Source organism: Fusarium subglutinans (assembly GCF_013396075.1).
Source record: "Fusarium subglutinans strain NRRL 66333 chromosome Unknown NRRL66333_c0000016, whole genome shotgun sequence".
NCBI lineage: Eukaryota > Fungi > Ascomycota > Sordariomycetes > Hypocreales > Nectriaceae > Fusarium > Fusarium subglutinans.
The window spans coordinates 230,789-252,558 of NW_023502079.1; the positions used below are offsets into that span (position 1 = coordinate 230,789).

At 49.9% G+C, this 21,770-nt stretch overlaps 8 protein-coding genes across 8 annotated transcripts; 3 read left to right on the forward strand and 5 right to left on the reverse strand.

Moving 5' to 3' along the window:
* Positions 1-2,314: 2,314 nt before the first annotated feature.
* On the forward strand, positions 2,315-7,637 carry FSUBG_1895 (kinesin; the record flags this gene model as incomplete). Its single annotated transcript, XM_036679609.1, has 4 exons — positions 2,315-2,477; positions 2,533-2,856; positions 2,906-7,023; positions 7,074-7,637. 4 exons carry the CDS (start codon positions 2,315-2,317, stop codon positions 7,635-7,637), a joined length of 5,169 nt encoding a protein of 1,722 aa, XP_036542538.1.
* Positions 7,638-8,234: 597 nt separating this feature from the next.
* FSUBG_1896 (MGMT family) lies at positions 8,235-8,729 on the reverse strand (the record flags this gene model as incomplete). Its single annotated transcript, XM_036679610.1, has 3 exons — positions 8,235-8,391; positions 8,438-8,502; positions 8,550-8,729. The coding sequence occupies 3 exons, from the start codon at positions 8,727-8,729 to the stop codon at positions 8,235-8,237; spliced, it is 402 nt and encodes a 133-aa protein (XP_036542539.1).
* Positions 8,730-8,989: 260 nt separating this feature from the next.
* FSUBG_1897 (alcohol dehydrogenase (NADP+)) lies at positions 8,990-10,075 on the reverse strand (the record flags this gene model as incomplete). Its single annotated transcript, XM_036679611.1, has 1 exon — positions 8,990-10,075. One exon carries the CDS (start codon positions 10,073-10,075, stop codon positions 8,990-8,992), a length of 1,086 nt encoding a protein of 361 aa, XP_036542540.1.
* A 1,036-nt stretch (positions 10,076-11,111) lies between these two features.
* FSUBG_1898 (uncharacterized protein) lies at positions 11,112-12,014 on the forward strand (the record flags this gene model as incomplete). The annotated part of the gene is made up of 1 exon (XM_036679612.1): positions 11,112-12,014. The coding sequence occupies one exon, from the start codon at positions 11,112-11,114 to the stop codon at positions 12,012-12,014; it is 903 nt and encodes a 300-aa protein (XP_036542541.1).
* A 522-nt stretch (positions 12,015-12,536) lies between these two features.
* Positions 12,537-12,872, reverse strand: FSUBG_1899 (NPS19; the record flags this gene model as incomplete). The annotated part of the gene is made up of 1 exon (XM_036679613.1): positions 12,537-12,872. One exon carries the CDS (start codon positions 12,870-12,872, stop codon positions 12,537-12,539), a length of 336 nt encoding a protein of 111 aa, XP_036542542.1.
* Positions 12,873-13,728: 856 nt separating this feature from the next.
* FSUBG_1900 (mannosyl-oligosaccharide alpha-1 2-mannosidase 1B) lies at positions 13,729-15,294 on the reverse strand (the record flags this gene model as incomplete). Its single annotated transcript, XM_036679616.1, has 1 exon — positions 13,729-15,294. The coding sequence occupies one exon, from the start codon at positions 15,292-15,294 to the stop codon at positions 13,729-13,731; it is 1,566 nt and encodes a 521-aa protein (XP_036542543.1).
* Positions 15,295-15,876: 582 nt separating this feature from the next.
* FSUBG_1901 (uncharacterized protein) lies at positions 15,877-17,581 on the forward strand (the record flags this gene model as incomplete). Its single annotated transcript, XM_036679617.1, has 5 exons — positions 15,877-16,058; positions 16,098-16,877; positions 16,926-17,358; positions 17,398-17,413; positions 17,469-17,581. 5 exons carry the CDS (start codon positions 15,877-15,879, stop codon positions 17,579-17,581), a joined length of 1,524 nt encoding a protein of 507 aa, XP_036542544.1.
* A 370-nt stretch (positions 17,582-17,951) lies between these two features.
* FSUBG_1902 (uncharacterized protein) lies at positions 17,952-21,636 on the reverse strand (the record flags this gene model as incomplete). The annotated part of the gene is made up of 3 exons (XM_036679618.1): positions 17,952-18,986; positions 19,038-20,278; positions 20,331-21,636. 3 exons carry the CDS (start codon positions 21,634-21,636, stop codon positions 17,952-17,954), a joined length of 3,582 nt encoding a protein of 1,193 aa, XP_036542545.1.
* Between the last annotated feature and the right edge of the window lie 134 nt (positions 21,637-21,770).

Consider the following 21,770-nt stretch of genomic DNA (forward strand, 5'->3'; position numbering starts at 1 on the left):
GGGGGCTTGGACCTGAAACATACCGTAGGCGTGGTGTGTTTGACCCCCGCGATTTGCTTCCGCAGTTGAATGCGACTCAAAACGCGGACACAAACCATGCCGGTCACAGTAACTGTTTCCACATTTTGCTTCTCACGTCGCGAAATGATGCCATTCAATACTCCGTTACTGATGGACCAAGAGAAGAGACCTGGGTTCGCTTCAAATGGGGCGCCATGTGAGCACCAGGCTAGGCTCAGCGGGACATGGGTAAAGGGCTGAAGAGAAAGTCTCAGGTTATTATATTTCAATCTGCCCGATTATTTAGGGGACGATCGTCTGAGACCCTGGATCTTACTGTAACAGGAGATGGGACGAAAGTTAAAGGAGATGGATGGGCGATGGGCTAGTTAGTTATCGGAGGGATCTTGATAGTTGTCTCGGGCGCCAAAAGCAACGAAACTGTTAGACGGGATGGTGTGCATGGGGCGGTTGCTGGTGCATTCCGTGTAGCATTGTCTGCAGAGTGATACGAGACGCGTCGATGTTCGTGATAATTATCTAACAAGGTACTTGCATATGTATTTTGCTGCGTGACCGCCATAACCGCAAGGGGGGGTAAGTTCTGATATGGGGTCAAGTTGACAACACATCAAGAGGGGACGCTGAAAACTCTGTCGACGACACAGGACATTGAATTAACCATTGAGTCAGTGTCTAACGGTATTCTTCTCTTCTTCTATGGAAACTTGCTTGGCGTGAAACCGGTATATCGGTTACCGTCCTTGCATTGGTTTGATGACATCTAGCCATGCCCATTAACAAACGCGACGATGTGCCGCTAAGTTAGTTTGGACATGTCGGATATTAGATTCAGCCCCTGAGCAGAAAGAACAGAAAAGATCGCCTCGGGCAGAAGAGGCATTTGAATTGGTCCGAGAGACTAATCAATGTGGTTGGTTTGGGATGACTTTGTTGCTTGCAAAGACGATCTTAAATCAGGCCTGCTTAAGCAGTTTAACCCTCAACATCCACGAGGATTCGTTGCCTGTTGCTCGGGTCGAGCTGGGATCGGCCAAGTACACAGTAGTGCGAGAACAAATGGAGTCTCTTTAGGAATACTGCTTATGAATCAGGATACGGATATCACCTTTTAAAGAAATGAGAACTGACTCTCACAGCTTAATTGGTCTCGTAAAGTTCCAATAAGTCTATTCCATCACTATCACCAAATATTATTCAGATTATGGCACTGATGCTAAGGGTCCAAGCAGACAAACCATTTGGAGGGTTCATGCCACTAAGGTACTGGCCTTGGGCCTGGTTGCGCGGACAAGGTTACCAGCGCCGGGGGAGGGATCCAGTTAAAATGAAGCTGTCCAACCAGTAGGCGCCCTCTCCACCATCTGCTAACCTAAAGAGCCACTAGCCCTCCCCTAGGATTCAGGGGTCAGGCAATCACGTCCATCAGACGCGAGGTACCTGACAACGTTGCCCGAGCCGGCCCAGCGCTAATGTACCTCTAGCCCCCCAGGGGCGGACTTGACAGCTCTCCATCCCGCTGAGTGTGTGTTGGCTGGCACTGGCACAATCCCCTAAATGAATTGAAGGAAGCTGGAAGACACTCTAGAGCCTACCTACCTACTGAGGTGTCCAGTTTACCCCTGGTGGGCTTGATTCCACTTTGAGGCTGTCCTGTCCCGTCCCTTTTTTTCCTGTTGCTTTTTCTACTCCTGAACTGAAAAAGTGATCAAACAGCCAACGGCCCGCCCATTGAAGTAGGTTATTTCTTCTGCCTCTGCCTGCATCATCTACAACCTCGTCTCCCACCGCTTTCTTCTCTCTTCCCTTCTCCTCCGCTCTTTTCTTTCACTTTTTTACCAATTCCACCCCGATAAAAGCCCCTCCGCTAGTGACTTACGTCTCGCTCCACAACTGGATTGAGGAATTGCCAGCCCAGACCTAGACCCAGCCCTCGACAACTCCGTCGCCCGATCGTCCGCGGTCGCTTGTTTAATTACATTTTCCCCCTACACCCCTGGTCTGAATAAACAATCGAACATCCGCCTCGCGCTCACTCGTTGAAACTTCTACGAGTCCCCCAAAGGTCAACCGCCGCACGTGAGACCGTCTGGAACACTTCGTGATCCCCTCACCAACCGACGACTCTCGTGGCGCTGCAATCATCTATGACGTTCTGAAAGACCACCTCTTCTCCCTCCGAGGAAGACAATATACAAAGAAGCCCTTTGAGGCCTTGACAGCTTTTGCGACATCCATCGCCGTTGACGATTACGATAACTGAGACACCGCGCATTTCTTTCGCAACTTAGCCATGGCGACCTCGCCCCCGGCCTCGCCGGGAGGAATCCCTCAAAGGCCCATGAGCGCCATCGCAAGAGCCCATCCTAGAAGCAGCAGCAGGTTGAGCATGACGAGCAAGGCTGGAGGCGGGAGCAGAGCCTCAGACGACGAAAGTCGGACGGCGGTCAAAGTCGGTAAGTCGACCGTGGCCACCAAACTTTTGGGATATTGATGCTTATTCGTTGTCAGCCGTTCGAGTACGACCGCCGTTGAACCCTAACGATCCTGGATACGATCTGATTCCGCAGCGATTTCAACGAGCTATGGTCCAAACGACCTCCGATACCAGCCTGGCAATCGATTCTCCACAAGGCCGCAAACTGTTTGTTTTCGACCGAGTCTTTAGCTCTGATACACAACAGGAGGGTGTGTGGGATTATGTGTCGGACTGCATTGGTGCTTTCACTCAAGGCTACAATGTATCCTTGATGGCATATGGCCAGTCTGGTGCTGGAAAATCATACACCATGGGTACTTCAGGCCCAGGTGAACAATATGACCAAGAACTGATGGGTGCGTTGAAGCGAACAAGCGGCGACTGCGCTTGCTAACCAGTGCTCAGGTGTTATTCCTAGAGCTGCCATGGCGCTCTTTGAAAAGCTCGATACTCCCGAGACCCCAAAGTCCAAAGCCAAAGCGAATCGCAGTTCTCTTTCCCATCTCAAAGGCCCAAGGGGATTTAGCCAGCAGAATACGCTTGGTGACCGCGAGTGGTCGCTGAAGGCTACATATGTCGAGATTTACAACGAACAGCTTCGCGATCTCCTCGTCCCTGAAACGACACCGTTGAACGAGCGCGGCAATGTGGCCATTCGCGAAGACACAAAGGGAAACATCATCTTGACAGGCCTTCGACAAGTCGACATCAACTCGGTGGACGACCTCATGAATGCTCTGAACTTCGGCTCCTCTATTCGCCAGACCGATGCCACGGCTATCAACGCCAAGTCGTCGCGATCCCATGCGGTTTTCTCACTTAACCTTGTTCAGCGCAAGAATAAGTCGTCAGGCCAGGGCGCCGAGAAGCGCTTCTCCGTACCACTCGAAGCGATGACGGGCCAGGATGTTACTGTGACAACCGACAGCAAACTTCACTTTGTGGATTTAGCTGGAAGTGAAAGACTGAAGAACACTGGAGCTCAGGGCGATCGAGCAAAGGAGGGTATCTCTATCAATGCCGGTCTTGCCGCCCTCGGTAAAGTTATCAGCCAGCTTTCGTCAAGAAACCCTGGCTCCCACGTCTCGTACCGCGACTCTCGACTTACCCGACTGCTACAAGATTCGCTCGGTGGTAATGCCATCACTTATGTGATTGCCTGTGTTACACCGGCCGAATTCCACTTGAGCGAGACCCTGAATACCGTCCAGTATGCCCAACGAGCTCGAGCCATTCAATCGAAACCACGCATTCAGCAGATCGAAGAGGGCGACAAGTCAGCTGTGATTGACCGCCTCAAGGCTGAGGTTGCCTTCCTCCGTGAACAAATTCGCAGTGCCGAACATGGCGGCAACAGCCCTCGACGTAACGCGCAAGGAATTACTGATCGATCTGATCGTCAAAACGAGCGCGAGACTGAGCTCCAGAACCAACTACTGGACACTCAAGAGAGCTATACCGCCTTGAGCCAACGCCATGCTCGACTGATTGCTGAGTTGGCGCGCGCTCGTGAAAATGAATCTGGAGCGGACCACCATGAGGAGTCAGGCGATACAGCAGATGACCGCCTCAACCGTTCGAATTCGTTCGCGCAAGCCGTTGAGCAAGTTGTTATGGAATACGAGAAAACCATTCAGTCTCTCGAGCAGTCTCTCTCTTCTACTCGCGGCACTCTCTCTAATACCGAGGCTAACCTTCTCGAGAAGGAGACGAAATGCGCTTACGTGGAGACTATCAACTCCCAGCTCCAGAGCCGTCTCCAGAAGCTCATGGACCGAGAGAATAACACTGAGAGTTACCTCCACGATCTTGAGGCCAAGTTGGATGGACATACCAACGGCGAAGAGAAGAACGCCACGATCATCATGGAACTTCGTAAGGAGATTGCCCGTGTTCGAGAGAATGAAGCGTCATGTGAAGACTATATCTCGACCCTTGAAGAGCGTCTTGCTGAGGCGGATCAAGATACCGAGTTGATGCAACGCGAAATTGACAGACTTGAGCAAGTTGTTGAACGACAAAGAAGTCTCGGTAAGCTTGACTCGCTTCTCCACGAGCTCGACCAAATCCAAGATGGCAAGGAGCCCGGGACCGAGAACGGAACCGACCAGAATGCTGAGCAAACCAACGGTGTTGCGGCTCGTCGTGCTATGGCTGAACACTCTCGAAACCTTTCCCACGTTAGTCGCCATAGCCAAATGGAGGACCCAATTCCTGAAGGTGACGAGGAAGATCATCCCCACACCAAGATTGGCCCTGTCAAGGAAGTGGATGAGGACCTTCTGCGTCTTGAGAAGCCAAGCGAAGAGGGCCCTCCTCAAAGCCCAGCTCAATCCAAGTTTGTTGCTGACAAGCTTGAGAACGTTACCCAAGAGCTTATTGACTTGCGCGTGGAGCACGAGTCGACTCTTCATGACTACGACTCTCTCCACGCCAAGTACGAGGATGCTATGCGTAAGATTGCTGAGATGCAGGATGTTGTTGATGAGGCCCGCCATGTCAACCCCAAGCGCGAGTCGGTTATTTCTGTGGCCACACCAACCCATACCCGCCCCGAGTCTTTCCTTTCGTACTCTAGAACAAATGATCTGAAGGCTGGGCCGAGGTCATCCTTTACACGATCGCTCTCTTCCGAATTATCCTCAGCCATGGATTCTCCTGCCACTGCCGCTTCATCGAACGGTGACATCTTGTCTGATGATGAAACTGCTACCACGAAGCCTGCAGCCGTATCGACCGAGAATTTGCCTCAGGACGACAACGTTGAGATCGCTGCTGAGCTCCAAAGACTGAAGTCGATGGCCCAGGAACGCGAAGCTGCTGAAAGAGAATTGGCCGAGAGATATGCCCAGCTCGAGTTCAAGCATAACGAGACCCTCGATATTGTTGAGGAGCTCAAGACTGACCTATCTCGCGCCCGTGTTATGGAAGCTACATCACCTCGTTCCAGCACTCCTGTCATTCGACGCAAGTCAAGTCAGAACCTACTCGTTGTCGACCGTGCCCAGCGCTCATTTTCATCACTCCGTAACATTGTCTCTGAGCATTTTGGTGATCAGCCCGAGGCCATGCAGAGCTTCGAGCTGAACTTGAATGCCGCTATCCACGAACTGCACGTCAGGAGCGAACGCATTCAGGAACTAGAAGCAGACGTCGCAGCAGCGAAGAAGGAGATGGAGACCAAGATGACTATTATCTCGGGATTGACGAGAGAGCGATCCAGTCTCAAGGCCAGCCCTGTAGAGATGTCCATGGTGGCAACACTACGAGACCAGCTTGAGCAGAACGAAAGACAGCTTTCTGATACAAGGAACGCCCACATGGCTCGTGAGCAAGCACTCACAACTGAGCTTGAGTCTCTGCGACAAGCACTTGCTGCCAAGTCTAGTCTCCAGGAGCCCGACAATGCTGACTCCAAGCACGAGCAGCGTGTTGCCGAGCTCCAGACCGAGCTTGCCACATGGGAGCAGAAGCACAAGGAGGCCCTTGACTCCATGGCGACGACAGAAACCCAAATGCGGGGTACGATTGAGGAGCTTGAGGCTCGAGTTGTATCCAACCATGCTCAAATCTCCGCAGCTCGATCCCAGAATGGCGATAAGGATGAGCCAAACAGCGAAGCTGAGCAGCGACAACAGAACCTCATCAGCTTCCTTCGCAACGAGATTGACGAGTACAAGGCGATCATCAACAGCAACGCTACCAAGGTTGCTGAACTTGAGCAGGCTCATGCTGCTGCTCGCGCCGAGTTGGATGAGCTCCACAAGACTCACAACGCTTTACAGGAGGACAACTCCCGTCAGCTAGAGCTTATTGCCAAGCTTCAGGAGCAGATCGCGACCCATGATGAGGGTGCAAAGAGTAACGAGACATCGCTCGAGGAGCTCAAGGCTGAGCACGCTAAGGCCCTGGCTGATCTTAAGACGACCGAGCAGAAGGGCTACGAAGAGCAAGTTGAAGTATTGTTGTCTGAACATGCTGAGAGCGCTCACAGACTGGAGACTGAGCTTGCAGAGGTTCGCGATGAGCTCAACAAGGCAGCTTCTCATGCCGCCATGGCTCTTGGTCTCGACGCCGATGCTGAGAAGTTATTGGAGCGTATCGATGAGCTTGCTGCCAGCAAGAAGGCTCTTGACTCGGAGCAGGCCAAGCGGGCCGAGATTGAGTCACATGTTAACGAGCTCACATCTATTAATGAGAAGATCATGAAGGATCTTGAAGATGCCAAGGTTGCTTTGGCTGAGATGCTTGATGGAGGTGCTGGTTCTGGTCCTCTGGTTGAACAGATCAAGATCGCCAAGAAGAGGATGACAGATCTCGATGACCGAAGCAAGAAGAACAGCAGACTTGTGGAGGAGCTTGAGGAGCAGCTCCAGAATAACTTTGACGAGGTTCAAATCACCAATAACCGGTTGAGCACCCTGCAGACTGAGCGCAACAGTCAATTGGTCGAGGCCAATGCCGCTACTGCACGCCTCACTGCTGAATTGCAAGTCTTGAAGGAAGATTATGCAGCTCTCCAGGTAAGCTTGTCTCTGCATGATAATTTGTGGACTTGACTAACACTTGGCAGGCTAAGATGGACGAGGTGGCGGCTGGCGTCCAGCGGTCAAACTCTAACTCAACCATTCGCAAGAGCGCATCTCACGTCTCTCTGCCATCACCCCCACCAGCTATCCCTCTCCCCCCTCTACCAAACGGTGCGGGATCTCCCGTCAATGGAGCTCCCAGCTCACCTACCAATGGACGTCCCATCAGCAAGGACAACATCAACATCTCTCATATCACTGAAGACCAGGAAGCGCGTATCCGAACCATCGAGAAGCACCTTAATGCGGAGCGTCAGCTTACCCAGACACTCGAGGAGGCTCTTACCGACCTGGAAAGGCAATCTAATAAAGTTAAGGCCGATTGTGATGCCTGGAAGAAGCGTGCGAGTGAGCTAGAGGTCGAGGTCAAGGAGCTCAAGGACCGTCCTCCCCCCGAGCCTGTTCAGGACAACAGATGGAGTCTCCAAGCTGTGGAGGAGGAGCGCAAGAAGCGACAGGCAGCTGAGGCCGCGCGCCGCCAGCTCGAGGAGCGTATGAATGCCATCAACAAGGGCAAGAAGAAGAAGGGAAGCTTGAACTGCTTCTAGAGGAGGCGAAGCTGTGACTAGCCGACTTATTATGAGCGGCCCGTTCCGGAGTCTTTGATCACGGGACACACATTCAGCATTGGGGGGTTGATTGGGATGGGATTCTTTTTGCAACGCCTTTATGTGTCATCATGTTTCTGATTTGATGTTGTTCACCATATTCCCCCTCGAGTTTTATTGTCGGTCTGGCGATCTTTTTTTTCTCGTCGGGCATCCCAACCAAGTTTTCAAGCACTGGCCAGGAGTTTGGAGGATTCTTTTTTTGCTTTTTCGTTTTTTTTCTACCCTGTGAAGAAAGGGGGGATTTATCACATACACGAGCGGCTCGATGCATAAAGATGTCATTTTGGGTGTCTGTCTTTATACATGCGTAATTTTTCTTCTCTTCAATTTGACTCCCTTCGATTTAAAGGGGGAGAGTTTTGGGTGGCGGACTTTGATTCAAGGAATGAAGCGGAAGATGGGATGATTCTTATGAGGGGGAACCCATTGATTTGGGTTCCCATTACAAGTTACATATAGGGATAACAAAAAACGTGGATGTTTTTTGTTTCCGAAAGACGATAGTGGTAAATACTAGTTTCAAAGACCTTAAAATCATTCGCCTTGATCGTTTTCTTCTGAGGGGAGTAGGTCTGGGAACCAGCCGTATTGGGAGAAGTCTACGGAGTGTTCACCCATTGCGTTTGTCTCGACTTGTACGCCTTCTGCTTGGAGGGCATCAGCTTGTGAGCGAGATCCCCCAGGTTGAGATCTAGAGAGTCAGATCTGATGTGCATGTGAGGGATTGATGGACGAACCTGGGTGATATTTGGCCTTTGGAGTTTATGACTCTTTGCCATGGGACGTTGTCGTGGTTGAAGGGCTGAGAAAGATCGGCGGGGAGGTGTTTTAGACAGACGCCGACTTGACGAGGTCTTTGAGCTGTAGGATGTTAGGGACTTCAGGTTTTGGGTGTGTGAGGGAGGGTTGTGCACGGGTTCCAACGAGCATGGCGATGTGGCCGTATGTAGTGACTTTGCCATGGGGGATCTCTTGGACGGCTGAGTATACGGCGTGGAAGAAGGCTTGCGCTTCGTCTGAGCGGGGCATTATGATGGTGTATGAGACATGAGCAGTTGATTTGAGTATTTACAATGAAGAATAAGAATCAATTGGACTAACTGAGGCTGTTGTAGTTCAGTGAGTGAAGTGCCGATTCATGGTGCTGAAGGGCGTGATGTAAATAGCGGGGTATGCCACTATCCGGTCAATCCCCAAAGTTCAGTAAGATTCTTGTTCAAGATTATTCTATTGTTGATTCATATCTCAAGGTATGTACAGTCTATCTCTATCATTCCCATCCCGCTAGTTTAATCAATGTTCTTCTGGTTAACCAAAACATATCGGTATCGCGCCTTGCCATTCTCCATATCAACAACAGCCTGGTTCGCATCCTCCATCGGCCTCTTCTCAACCCAAGGCTTGACGTTCTTCTCAACAGCAAGCTGCAGCATCTCCTCGATATCCTTAGGCGATCCAATCAAGCTTCCGCTCAGCTTGAACTGGCCCATGATGAGGTTGAATGCATTGATGGGGGGAAGTTCACCAGAGTCAGGAGCTCCGACCTGCACAAAGTCGGCGCCGTGGCGCAGAAGCTTGAAGTAGTCGCTGTAGGGCATCTTGCTGCTTGAAACAGTGCAAACCATGAGATCAATTGTCTTGGCGTTCTTGTTGGCCCAGTCCTCATCGTCGTCAGTAGCGATGTAAGCGTCTGCGCCGAGAGCGAGGACTTCTTCCTTCTTGGAGGCCTTGCGAGAAATGCCAATGACCTTATCAGCGCCGAGAGCCTTGGCGAAGAGAACGCCAAAGTGGCCCAGACCGCCTACACCGACGATACCAACGGTCTTTCCAGGACCGCAGCCGTTGTTACGGAGGGGAGCGTAGACGGTGACACCGCCGCAGAGCATGGGCGCAGCGTACTCCGAGGGGAGGCTCTCGGGGATCTTGACGACGAAGCGGGAGTCGGTGCGGTTGTAGTCTGCGTATCCGCCGTAGGACTTTCCGATGTCGTCGGGGTAGACGGAGCCGTAGGTGCTGACCATCTTAGGGCAGTAGTTGAGGCGGCCGGCGGAGCACTCGGAGCAGTCGTCGCGGAGACAGCTGCGGGCCTGGGCGCCTACACCGACTCTGTCGCCAACCTTGATGTCAGTGACGTTGGAGCCGACGCGGACAGCCTTGCCGACGATTTCGTGGCCGACGCAGCAGGGGAAAGGAGTCTCGCCCCAGCCGGAGCGAAGAATGTGAAGGTCAGAGCCGCAGATACCGCAGTGTGTGATCTTGATATCGACGTCGTTCTCCTCCCACTTCTTGGGCTCAAAGGTATCCCACTCCATCTTTCCCTGGACGGAGCTGGGATCACGGCCAAGCCAGCCCTTGAATTCGTAATCGGTAGACATTTTGCGTTATTGGTTTGTTACTTTGAAGATGAAAAGTAAACAAGATTGTATTGATCAGACCATCTACGTGAGCGCAAGCTATATATATCACTTTGACCTCCAAGATTCTACAACCATCCAAGGCAAGGGGAAGAAAAAATAGGTCGGACTCCGCAACGTCATCGAAGACCCGAGAATTTATCAGCATCTAACTACGGAGTATGAGCGATGCAATGCTATGGAATGGAGATGGATATAAACGGAGTTAAAATTTCCATTTGGGACTGGACGCAAAAAGGAAGCCATCGCCGTCAGCCCACTAATCCAAGTCCGCATTGACGGGACGAGCTAGGGGGAGAAAGAAAACTCAAGACCTTGATCGTAAGGGACAAAAAGACTTGGTCAACTTAGTATAACTTTAGGCTGCTTTTGCTAAATTTATTTTAGTATCCTCTTCTAAAGCATCATGTTTTCTTGCTCCCTAAGGGCCAGCAAGAGAAAAGGCCCGTAAAGGGAGTGACGTCTCCAGATTGAGGCGGGTCTGGTCTGGTCTGCCACGAGGAAGATGCATCGGCAGTTGGCGATTCAATGGAGATGCTAGACTCGATGGAGAGTGTTAGTGACTATGGAGATGTCATTGATCTTGGTAGAGTCGGACGGTGTTTCTCTTGATCCGAGTATAGGTTGGGTTGGATTAAAGGTCTGACATCAGCGCCCCATCACTTCAAGTTAAATTCTGCTCGGGTCTTGATGTCAGCAGGTTGCATTAGCGCCATCAGTGCTAACTTATCTCCGTAGCAAATCAGAGCCCATCATTGATACTCATCACCCTTCGAAACAGTTCAGAAGCAGTGAGAAAACATCAATTGTAAGCAATAAACAGCCCCAAAGTCTACGTAGTCTTTATCTCTACCGCTCAGTAATAAACTCCTCCTTCTTTTTTCTCTTTTTTCCTTCTCGGAGTTTACAATTCCCTCGTCAGCCAAGTACATAAAGCCTTGACCGAGCGAGTATTGAGGGTCCGGTCTAAACTCGCACTCTTCACGTAAGAATCCCGATGGCAGAGATTACTCAACCGCCGGCTCCGAAACGTCTCGGCCAGCTGCCCCAGTTAACGGAGCTCAAGGACCCAGACGATGATTGGACGGGGATCACTGAGGCGAGAGATAGACGGAGACGGCAGAACCGTCTGAACCAGAGAGCTTATCGTCAGTCCCCTAGTTACTCCCCTCCTCATATTGTATTTTGCTATACTGTACTGTTCATCGAAGTAAAACTGACTGTAGCAGGTAAACGGAAGGCTCGGAATGAGGAATATGCCAATGTCACCCCCGAAGAAATCCACACGAATGGGATCCTCATACTCACTACTGCCAGAGAACGTGCGGTTGCATATGCATTCATGCAACTGGTTCACATGCAACATAGTCTGAAGAACTATCGTCCGGCGCTTCTACCTTCGCTCATCCGTCTCAACGCCGTCAATGCCGTGTCGAGCAATGCAGTCCACATCGGTATTCCACTCCAGGGATTATGCTGCGACGATGTGATATCGCCCTGGAACACGCTAGGTCCCTCATTCGCAGACGGTACCTTGGTGAAGTCCTCATGTCCCGAATCATTGAGGCCAACAAAGCTACAAATCGAGATCGAGCATCATCCTTGGGTCGATTTACTGCCGTTTCCCCAATTGAGAGATAACATGCTAAAGGCATACACGAGTGATGTAATTGATGAAGATGAGTTGTGTATTGATATACTGGGACTTATGAGCAGTCAGGGATTGGATGATGCTTATCTGATCGTTTGGGGAGAAGCGCATGAGGAGATGAGTTGGGAGGTTAGTGTGGGATTTCTGAAGAAATGGGGATGGCTGTTGAAGGGTTGTCCTGAGTTGGTTGAATCAACGAATCGATGGCGACAACAAAGAGGAGAAGCAAAACTAACTATTCAGGTCTAATAAATAACCAAGCGATACGAAAACAATTGCGAGAAGAAGAAAAAAACGAAGCTATGCAAACGAATGTGAAGAGGCATCAAAACAGAACGAATGCGAGGAAAGAAAAAGCACAGAGAAAAATCCAGCGAACGTCTGTCAATCCAGCGACGAACAAGAAATGCTGTGATCACACAAGCTCATCACTTGGAATCGAGGAAGGGATCATGCGATGGTCTTCCACTGCAATAATCGAGGATTCCCCAATTCCCATGACAGGTCAGATACCCATCAACCGCACCAACAGCAACATCTATCACACCAGTTAGCAACGAACCACCAAACCCACGAGCAGAAAACATACTCAAATCGATACTCGTTCGATGAACTGGGTTCCCAAAGCCATTCCTGCCCTTCTTCAAACCACTCCAGCATCCGCAGTTGAAGTTACTTCCCGTCAACTTACACGCCGTACACGACCCGTGAAAATTCCCACTACCGCCATCATTAGCCATCACACCTTTCAGCAATCAACAGTGAGGATACTTACTTTGCGCCACGATAAAGCTCACCCTCCGAGTTAAGCAAACACTTGCTCAGCGCCAGCCACGTACAGAGATACTTGCCATTCTTATCGGGACATTTGGCGACGAGCCATGGTGAAGACTTGTACCCGGTGAAGCTGTTCTTGCGGGGATGTGTGTCGTCTTCTTTGGCGAGGTAGAAGCGCACGTCTTTGCACTTGTCGTAGAAACCACCTGATATAAAGCGTGGTGCGATGCGGGAGGGATGGTGCTGGGAGAGGTTGGTTGTGTTGAGGGAGGGAGGGGGGCTAGCGAGGGCGCTGAGGGTGAGGGTTAGGAGGAGGAGGGGAGGAAACATTTTGATAGTAGTGTATAGTAAATTTGATAGGTTTGTTTGATCTTTGATCCATGGGTTGGAATGGGAGTGGTGGTCATGGGGAGCTATATACTTATGATGTCTGCTCAAGGCCACGAGAATGGAAATCCGAGATTCCCATGACCATGCCAATGGGGATCTTCACAATAAGGAACACATTCGTATCAATTCTTTGGCTAATACATCAGACCCGGTCAAGGCCTTATTGGCATGGCCTTGGGTTGCTATTTCGAGGTGTTGAACAAAGAGGTGAAACACCAGCATTGCCGAGGAGGTGACCTCTGTTCATGAACACTGCAACTCGACTACAAAGGTATCCCAAAGAACTTGGAAAGTATATACATACCAGCGGATGCAGATCATTTTGTTTGAATATGACCTCTCGAACTTTAGGAAGGAATTGAGTCATGGGACGCATGCTATGGGACCGAAGGCCTTGATATGGACTGTACTTTCTCCTGTGTTCAACATCCTCTCAGAGCGAGGGCATTCTTTCAAGACGTCATCATCAATGCTGATATTTCGTCAAGATAACCATGAAAGACATATCTTATCCAATACGGGCTACGCTCGTCCACTCAACGCGAAGGTCGTTGCAACGTATCGCCCAGAGTTCCAACTCGACCAGCAAGATGAACTCCCAGAGACTTGATCCTGACCTCGCTCTCCTTAGCCCCGACTAAAAAGTCGTCTAAAAGGATGCGCCTCCGTATTCAGCACAAACTCATCCAAGCTGATCAAATCCGGCTCCGAGAAGATCAAGTAAAAATACTTCAACGTCTCCGAGAACCAAAAACTCTACACCGTCATTAGCACACATCCTCCCACTCCCATCAAGTCAATAACTCACCTCCATAGAATCAGTCTTTGACGTTTCAGTACTTGTAACATCATCAATAGCCGCATTCGCAAGCTCAGTGCTCGTATACTTCACAATCGCCTGAAACATATCCCACGCCATATCCTGCCACTTCGGATCCGCCGTGAGGCGATACATGATGAACACACTCTCGATAGCTTCAGGCCGGAGAATATATCGCGGATCGCGCGCGTGACGAAAGCCGGGAGGGAGTTTCTGGTTGTTTTGCGGCTTCCAGAGCGATTCGTTCCATTCGCAGGGCGAGAGGGTCGGACAGGCTACTAAGTCGAAGATTTCGGGCATTATACCAGTCGGAAAAGCGCTGTACGCCCAAGCACACCCTCTTGCGAGTCTTTCTCCGATATTGACGTGCTGTTCGATACTGAAGAGTTTTCCGGCGAGTGCAAACATCCCTCCTGCGAAACAGGTGAGATGTTGGCTCTCTGTCGTCAACTCAACCTTTTCACCGACCCTAGCATCACCTAAAAATAGAACGTCTTCTTGTTTCGGCAGCATAGGTCTGTAGAGTAGGTGCTTTATGATAACATCCGCCGCCGTGCGATACATCGTTTCGTAATTCTCGTCCAGACCACCGAGCATGGCATGCATCTTTGGTAGATACTCATAAAGAGAATCTGCCAGCGCACCAAGCGAAAACGAATTATCGTGCGCAGCTTCGTTCTGGAAGTCAAGACCCATGGGCCACATTCCCGGTAAAAGAGTGCTATTCTGGATCCTGAGTAAGAACCGCGATACACGATCTGTCGCGTCGTAGAATTTGGGATCGTTGGTTAGTTGTGAGAGCTTTGTAAACTCCATGACCAACGAGCTCGGCGAAGCTGAAGGGTCGTGAATACCAGCGACTTGTTTGCCCTTTAAAGCATCGTCGAAATTAAGCCAGAACCCAGGGAGTCGATTGGGCGTGTCGAAAGCGATGTATAGCATTTCTCCGAGTTCTGTGGCTTTTTGTAACAATGCTGGTTCGCGACTTAGTTCATACGAGCTGAGGAGACCGCCGAGGTGTCGAATTGTCGTTTCAAAGAGATTGACTGCTTTCTCTTGTGTGCTCCCCCAATCTATCGCCGCAGCCGCACTCGCAGCCTCATTGAATTCCGTCTTCAGACCCATTATCCAAAGAGTATCCAGCGCATCAACCAACGTAGCAGCCCACCCGCCAAACGGATCCTTGGCCTGTCCCGTCAGCGGCATCAACTCATCTCTCCCCCAAGCCTTCAACCTATACGCCTCCCAACCTCTCCTAAACTCCCTCCTCACCGCATCTCTCCTCTTCTCACTCTCCCCCGTCTTTACAAACTTCCTCTTCTCAGCTTGAATCTTCGGCATGCGCTTTGCTTGACCAACGGGTAGAGGCTTGATATCCGCCGGCGGATGAACAAGCCCCACGGTTGACCAGTCAAAAGAGCTCTTTACAAACACCACGCCGCTTTGGTGCGATAATTGACGCCATAGAAAGAGGGTTGTGAGAAAGGCGGCGATTAGCACGACGCGTGAAGGGAGGCGTCTTGAAGCACGGCGACGGAACATGGTGTGCTGAAAGGGACAAAGAAAAGAAAAACAAAAACAAAAAAGGTGTAAGACGTGTTAAGATGACTTCTTTGTTGCAGTTTACGGATTGAGTTAAAGTTAGTGAGTGATAAAAAAGCTTGGGTTACTTAGCCTAAGCTTAGGGGACTCTTTGCTGGATTTATTTTGGCACCTCTTCTAAAGTCTTATGTTTTCTTGCTCCTAACCCCTGTGAGGTGGGATCTTACTCGATGGGGTTGGTGGTCCGGAAGCCTAAAACGAGACTATTTCCGTTTGTGGAAATCCTGGCTTTGATGCTATACATAGTACAAGTGTTTCTTTCGTCTTGCCCGAGCCCCAGGAAAAGATGTCATTGGGATAGTGAGAAGGCAATGTTCTTTGAGAAGACTTGGCTTGTGTAAGTGGTTGGGAAGTCGTGGTGTTGGTGTTGGTTGGACCTTCGTTGGGCACGAGCCTCTGAGTCCTCGTGGACGACAAACAAATAACAAGATGCGCTTTCTGCTCGTGTTCATGAACATGATAATTTACTAAATTATTGTTCCCTTTTTATTTTTATTTTCTTTTGTAATACCGCAGTTCGAAATGTATCGATTCTTGTTAACGCTTGCCTTCCTGAGAGAGGCATTCGCATCTTGCGACGCAGAGCCCTTGGTTCTCCCTCTTCAGGACGTCCAAGTCCTTCCAGATGTTCCCAACTCTTTCATGAAAGGAATTCTAGCCAAAGTTGGGACACCGCCTCAAAATATCGTTCTTCTACCTTGGGCGTACGTTCTCACTTACTAATCACTATCTATGACTAACAGGGACAGCGACCTGAACAACACCTGGATATACACCGAACCATTCTGCAAAGACTCCGGCATCCCAAACGATGAATCATGCAAGACCCGAAGAGGAGGAATATTCAACGAAGAGAAATCTACGACTTTCAAAGGAGCGAGGGATATCGTCAAAGCAGGTGGTGCACCAAACGAGACCTTCTTCAAAGGCGGCCAATACGGCGTTCGCAACCTCGTCAACAGCGCAAACGGCGCAATCGACACCTTCAACCTAGAAGGCTCAGCTGAAGTCGACGGCTTTCCCTTTGGTTTGCCAACGAGTAAATGGGATGATACATACAGTACACTAAGCCCCCTTGGCCTGGGCAGAAATTCAACGTATCTCAACACCTTGCGCAAAGCTGGAAAGATTGGCTCGCGAGTATGGTCTATATTCTGGGGACGCATGTGGATCAAAGACCCTCTTGATGGATCTTTGATTCTGGGTGGCTATGACGAGAAGAAAGTGACTGGCGCGAATTACACTGCGCCGCTTGTGTATGGGGATTACGATGGCTCGGATGGGTGTTGGACTGGTATGAAGGTGACTTTGACTGATATCCAGATCAATTATCTCGGTGGAACGAATGTCAGCATCTTTCCCAAGGGGACGACCCTGCAGTGTTGTATCGATCCGGCGAATCATCTGCTACTGGAGGCGCCGACGCCGTATGTGAAGAATTTTGAGTCTATCAGCGGCTTGAGGATGAATTACTCGTCTAGTGGGCTGCACTGGAACGCCCTTCAAGCAGGTATTGACAAGCAGTATGCCACCTTTTTTTTCATTTTAGGCTTGAGTACTGACAGTAGTAGGTTTGTGGCAGATCTGACCTTCCATCTCGACTCTGGTCTCAACATCCGCGTCCCAAATAACCAATACATGATTCCCAGCGTCGACATCGCCTCCAACGGCTCACGAACTACCGATAACTCCAAACGCGATATTCTCATAACAGACATCGAAGACGAACCACCGATCCTCGGGCGATATTTCCTCACAGCGGCGTATCTCATGGTCAATCACGACGCTGGAACGTTTACGCTCTGGCAGGCGAATGCCACTCGGGAAAGAAGTCTCGTGAGAGTATTCGATGAAGAGACGGGGAAGAAGTGTGAGAATACCACAGGCGTTATACAGCCTTCTGCTTCTGAGAGTCCAAGACCAGATGGAGGGAGTGATTCGAATTCGGGTTCACCCTCCGGTGCGGTCATCGGCGGCGCTGTTGTTGGTGCTATAGCTGGAGCGGTGCTGATAGGGATCGGAATTACTTACTTGGTAATAAAGAGAAAACGAAACTCTGGTAAGTAATTTCTCCAATCTTGTCTTGTGATGAGAGTACTAATTGAGGTTGCAAGATACATACTACTTCTACCCTGCGCACGAGGAGCTGCAAAGAGCGGATATATACGAGATGGATGGAGACACAACACTCGACGGCGAGTCCTATATGAAAGCTGGAATACGGTAGAAGCGATTAAGGAGTGTATGTTATGCCTGAGGTATTGGAGGATGACGGAGAGCTCGTTCGGTATCCAACGCTTTCCGACTTACGCCAGGCGTCATGCTTTCAGGGGCCAAGAGCAGGTCTGATAACATTCGTATGGAATATTATATCGCAATGAACATCAAGAACAGGTTGGTACATAAAGTCAAGAACGAGGAAAGTTACGCGCTTTATATTTGCGTAAAGCCAGCCTAGAACCTTGTGACCTGGGCATGAGCTTCGAATTTCTTTAGCTTCGAAGTCTACATTTCGTGTATCTATATCCAATACCCCTATTTGCACACGGTTACCCAAGATCCAAACCTCAAAACAGTAAACAGCACATATCCGCTGTCTATATAGCTGACGCAGCCTCAGATAGCACGCTGAGCAAGCTTACTGCAGCACTGCCGATTCCAACGACACCACCTCGGCCACCCTTATCATACGACCTTACGGTGTGCTGAAGCACACCCCGACCTTCCTTTTCCCGGTGAGAGTTGCGTTTCGTGCGTATGATATCCCCATTAAATTGGCTTCCGTATAAAACTTTCTGTTTACTTCCAGGCTTTTCTTGCCTCTTTTCAGCCTCGGTGTGTGGGGAATACCACGCGACATCGCTCTGGAGAGTCTTGATAGTCCCCATACGACGGTATCGAACAACTGGCCTACCCTCGTCATTGACTTCATACACAGGAACAACGAGTACATCTTCGTTACCGCAATATGGAAACTCAAAAAGTGACTGTCTGGAAAGAGTTGTCACTTCAGGATACGGAGGTGGAGCACGGGAGGTTATTTTCGCTTCACTGTCGCGAACGAGTTTTGCCACTTCCTCCCTGGACAAAACACCAAGTATGGCCACATAATCTGGTCTTGCTTCGTATCGCACACCCGCTCGTTGAAGTACCTCGACACTGACAAGTTTGCGTGATATCTTCGTCCATTGGGCATTATCAGCTATTGCTCTACCGTATTGATCTGGGTTCACAAGTCCAGAGGGTTGAGCAGGACCGCGCATTCCATTCTTGCCCCTGTATGTGGATAGAGACGAGAAATTGTTGGGTGATGGGTCCTTGGCTAGGTGAGAGGCTTTCGTTGACCGACCTGGTGATGATAGGGTCTGTTGTAGAGCGTTTGGTTCGTTTGGTGCGAGCCTACGCTCGATCTGTTGAATGACCGAATCATCATTGTGTGAAGCAAAAAGGTCCTCTGTTGTAATGAGATCAATTCGTATACTTGTATCGAACTTATTTTCCCCATCTGTCTTCTTTTCATTGTGGGGGACATCTTCCAGAGGCTTGTCGAGTGGGTTGCGAGAATGGGAGAGTTTGTTGGCTGCAGTATCGGCAATATATCCAAGGTCGTTGATATATGCCATGAGGATATCCTGCTCCATGTCAGCATTGATTCACGGCCTCGAGTACTGTACATAACTAACTTTCTTTTTGCTTAGGACTTGAGACGAAAATCCTTCTTTCTCCAGCAGTTTCTGGAAATGTCGCCATAAATCATCATTCTCTCCTGAAAGAGACCCAGCATTCCAGTGGGCAAAAAGGTGAGCAGCAATATGGTCGACCTTGTCCTTAATTTCTTCAAGGTCAGACTGGTGTTGATCATAAATCTGAGGCTTTTGTAACTGGATTGAGTCTAACAGGAACTCGATAGCCATCCTTTTGCCAGCTAAGACCGGCTCTATAGGCTTTAGTTCACCGTTCTTAGAAGCCTCCTCTCCTGGAAGACTTATCCGCTCCTCATGATAGGTATCGAGTAAAGAGTTGACTCGCTTCATGGCAAAATCCCAATCTTCGACCAGTGAATGGAGATGATTTGTGTAGGATTGCTGGATGTGCACAGGCAACTCTTCTTGTTCCTCGGCGACTTCGTCTCGCAACCGTCGGAGAGTCATTTCAAGTTTGTACAATTTGGTTGCCACATTGGTGAAACCTGGGCCATATGTACCGATGCGGCGGTATGAGGCCTGAACCAATTCACGAATGACGTCGATCTGAGCGAGATCGCCACTCTCGGCCTTGGTAGAGTCGGAAGAGTCCGAAGAGTCCATAAGTGCTGCTGCTCGCCAGTATCTCTTTCGAGCAGTCATTGCCATCTTATCACCGGCAAAGCGGTGCTGGAAAAAGTTGAAGACGGCGAACTCATCTCTCGTCATAATATATGAGTCGGGCTGATCCTGTACCTTGGTCCATATTTCTTCTAGTGCAGATTCAAGGATCTCTCTGATAGAAGGATAAGAAGCCCCGTCAGGACTTTCACGAGCGATCTCGAGGCTCTGTGCAACAAGATCCTGTCGAAAGACTGCGCGCTTAGACGAAGACTCAACAGACGCTTCAGTACGAGGCAGGGATGATCCAGATTGGCCTCCCTTCATATCTTCTAGGTGAGTTGCCTGTGTAACTTCCTGCCTTTCGAACGGTTCGGCGAACGGTGAGACTTCAAGGTTGGCTGGTACGTGACCCCTCGACTCCTCCTGCAACAGTCGTATCTCATCACTATTGGGCAGGAATACTCGTGCGGCATTCAAATGTATCCTAATACTGTCAAGAGTCGAACGAATAGGCATCACTTGAGCCTCTCCAAAGGCATCAGTCGAAACAATATGGCCATATAATACGGAAGTCTTCGCATCAACTACCCATGAGCCGGAGTCGCCGGAACTCAGCGCTAGGAGGCCATTAATTAGTTTGCTATAACAGAGGTACTCGTTTGTACTTACAAGAGCCAGGCTCCATGGCAAGATCGTAGACCTCAACGAACGATGATCCAGGGGATATCAGCACAGACGAAGTGTCAAGAGACATCTCTCCAATACGCTTGGCACCTTGTTTGAGTACCATGACTTTCCTAGACACTGATACGCAAGGATTCCCAACTGGAAAAATGATGGGTTCAAGGTCGTTTCCCTCAAAGTCTGACGAGGACTGTCCATCTAAGACTACTCTATTGGGTAATGTCGCTTGTAGGCTCAAATCGATGAGAGCCCAGTCGTAGTTCTGTGCTATCGGTGTATTGAATGTATTGCAAAGGATGTGGCCGATTTCCAAGGTATTTTGAGATGCAGTGGTATTCAGTCCCTTGTCGTCCAGGTGCTCAGGATGCTGCATTGAGCTTTCAGTCGTGAATGTGGAATCGCAATCAGAGTCGCTTTCGGTCTCGGAAGCATCCGAAGATGAGGAAGATAAGGGGACTTCTGTATCACTTGTTGAGAGCTGACTGGAGAGAGGGTCATGTAATTTCTTCAGAGAATGGGCAGCCGTCAAGCCAACCAGACGCTTGTGAGCGGTTTCAACCACGATGATGCCGCCGAACGTCGCCACGGCAGACACATTGCCTCGCCTCAGTCTGATGGGCGCTCCACACCATGTTCTCTCTGGCATAGAGTCCGTTAGAACCTCTATCGAGTCTTCGTCAGTCAGTCGCAAGAGTGCTTTTTCCAACACAAAGACCCGAAAATCGGGCAAAAGCTCTTCTTCAACATGACCTTGCGCGAAGAATTTCCTCACTCGCTTGGCGATCTTTCTTTCGCATTGAATGACGATATGGAGTTGGGCGCTTAGTGAGCTGAGTCCCAGATATTTCAGCTTCATGGAAATATCTCCTGGGTCCTTCTTCCTCTTGAGGATGTAGTCCAGTAGTGGTTGGGTGTACAGGACTTTGATATCGAAGAAGCGCGCTTTCAGTCGGTCAGAAACAGGCCTGTCAAAATGTCTAAGCTCAGTTCCAGGCAGTTCCAAGCTAGGCGGCTCATTTTGATGATCTTGAGATGATGGCGTGGTGATGCCGATGCCGGAATCCGACTCCTCATACTGCGGTGTCTTGGGATCTACCTGTTGTGCAGGTTTCGATGTGATGGTTGGAGGTGAGCGGAAAGGAACAGAAGTTCGCCAATTTGATAACTTGTGCCTCAGGCCTTCCGGGCATTCAACATCAGCGCTTTCTTGGGTAGCCACCTGGGTTGAACTTCCCTCGCCGCCTCTAAGGCGGGATGGCAGTTGCCCATGCCATCTTTCAACGGTCGTCATTTTGGCATAAGTTTTGTACAACTAAATTTCTTGCCATTGATGGAAGAGTCTTCCGACTAAATACAATCCTCAAGCTGTTGAGGGTGGCAGCATATGTAAGATGTGACAAGTGTGCTTGGGGCTCAGCTTCAAGG